A 398-nucleotide genomic window follows, 5' to 3' on the forward strand; every position below is an offset into this window, starting at 1 on the left:
GATCCGCGTCTAAGGGCTTTTCCTGGCAAATCATCTACCAGCTCCCATTTAACGCGGGACCCCCTGGGACGGCAAACAGCACCTGGGCTTTTTCTAAGCGAAAAGAGGTCGGGGGGGTGAGGGGGGGTTGGTAGTACACCAAGCCGGCCAGGTGGCCCTGGCGAAGGGGCCGAGAGCCCCGGCGCTGAGACCGGCAGGGGCGGGGGCGGAAGGGGCCGGGGCCGTCGGCAAATACCATCGGTGGCAGGTCTTTTCCTCTGCCCAGTGCACTGGTCTGCAAAGTCCGTCTGATTTTCAGAAACGTCAGTCTTTTGATCTACACAGTGAGTGTCCTCTGAGATTCCCTGAGAACCGACAAAAACCACGGTTTGGCAATTCCCGTTTACATCCAAGCTCTG

General features: G+C 59.0%; 1 protein-coding gene across 1 annotated transcript in view; it reads right to left on the reverse strand.

Annotated features, from left to right (window-relative positions):
• Positions 1–137: 137 nt before the first annotated feature.
• The window catches only part of LOC104490779 (cyclin-dependent kinase inhibitor 1B-like), a gene marked incomplete at its 3' end in the record, with an annotated part of 755 nt that continues 494 nt past the window's right edge, over positions 138–398 (reverse strand). Inside the window, exon 2 of the mRNA XM_010133114.1 lies at positions 138–398. This exon is cut by the window's right edge and continues 10 nt beyond it. Coding sequence (XP_010131416.1) covers positions 138–398 — 261 coding nt within the window.

The sequence above is a fragment of the Buceros rhinoceros genome, unplaced genomic scaffold (assembly GCF_000710305.1).
Source record: "Buceros rhinoceros silvestris isolate BGI_N320 unplaced genomic scaffold, ASM71030v1 scaffold39443, whole genome shotgun sequence".
Classification (NCBI taxonomy): Eukaryota; Metazoa; Chordata; class Aves; order Bucerotiformes; family Bucerotidae; genus Buceros; species Buceros rhinoceros.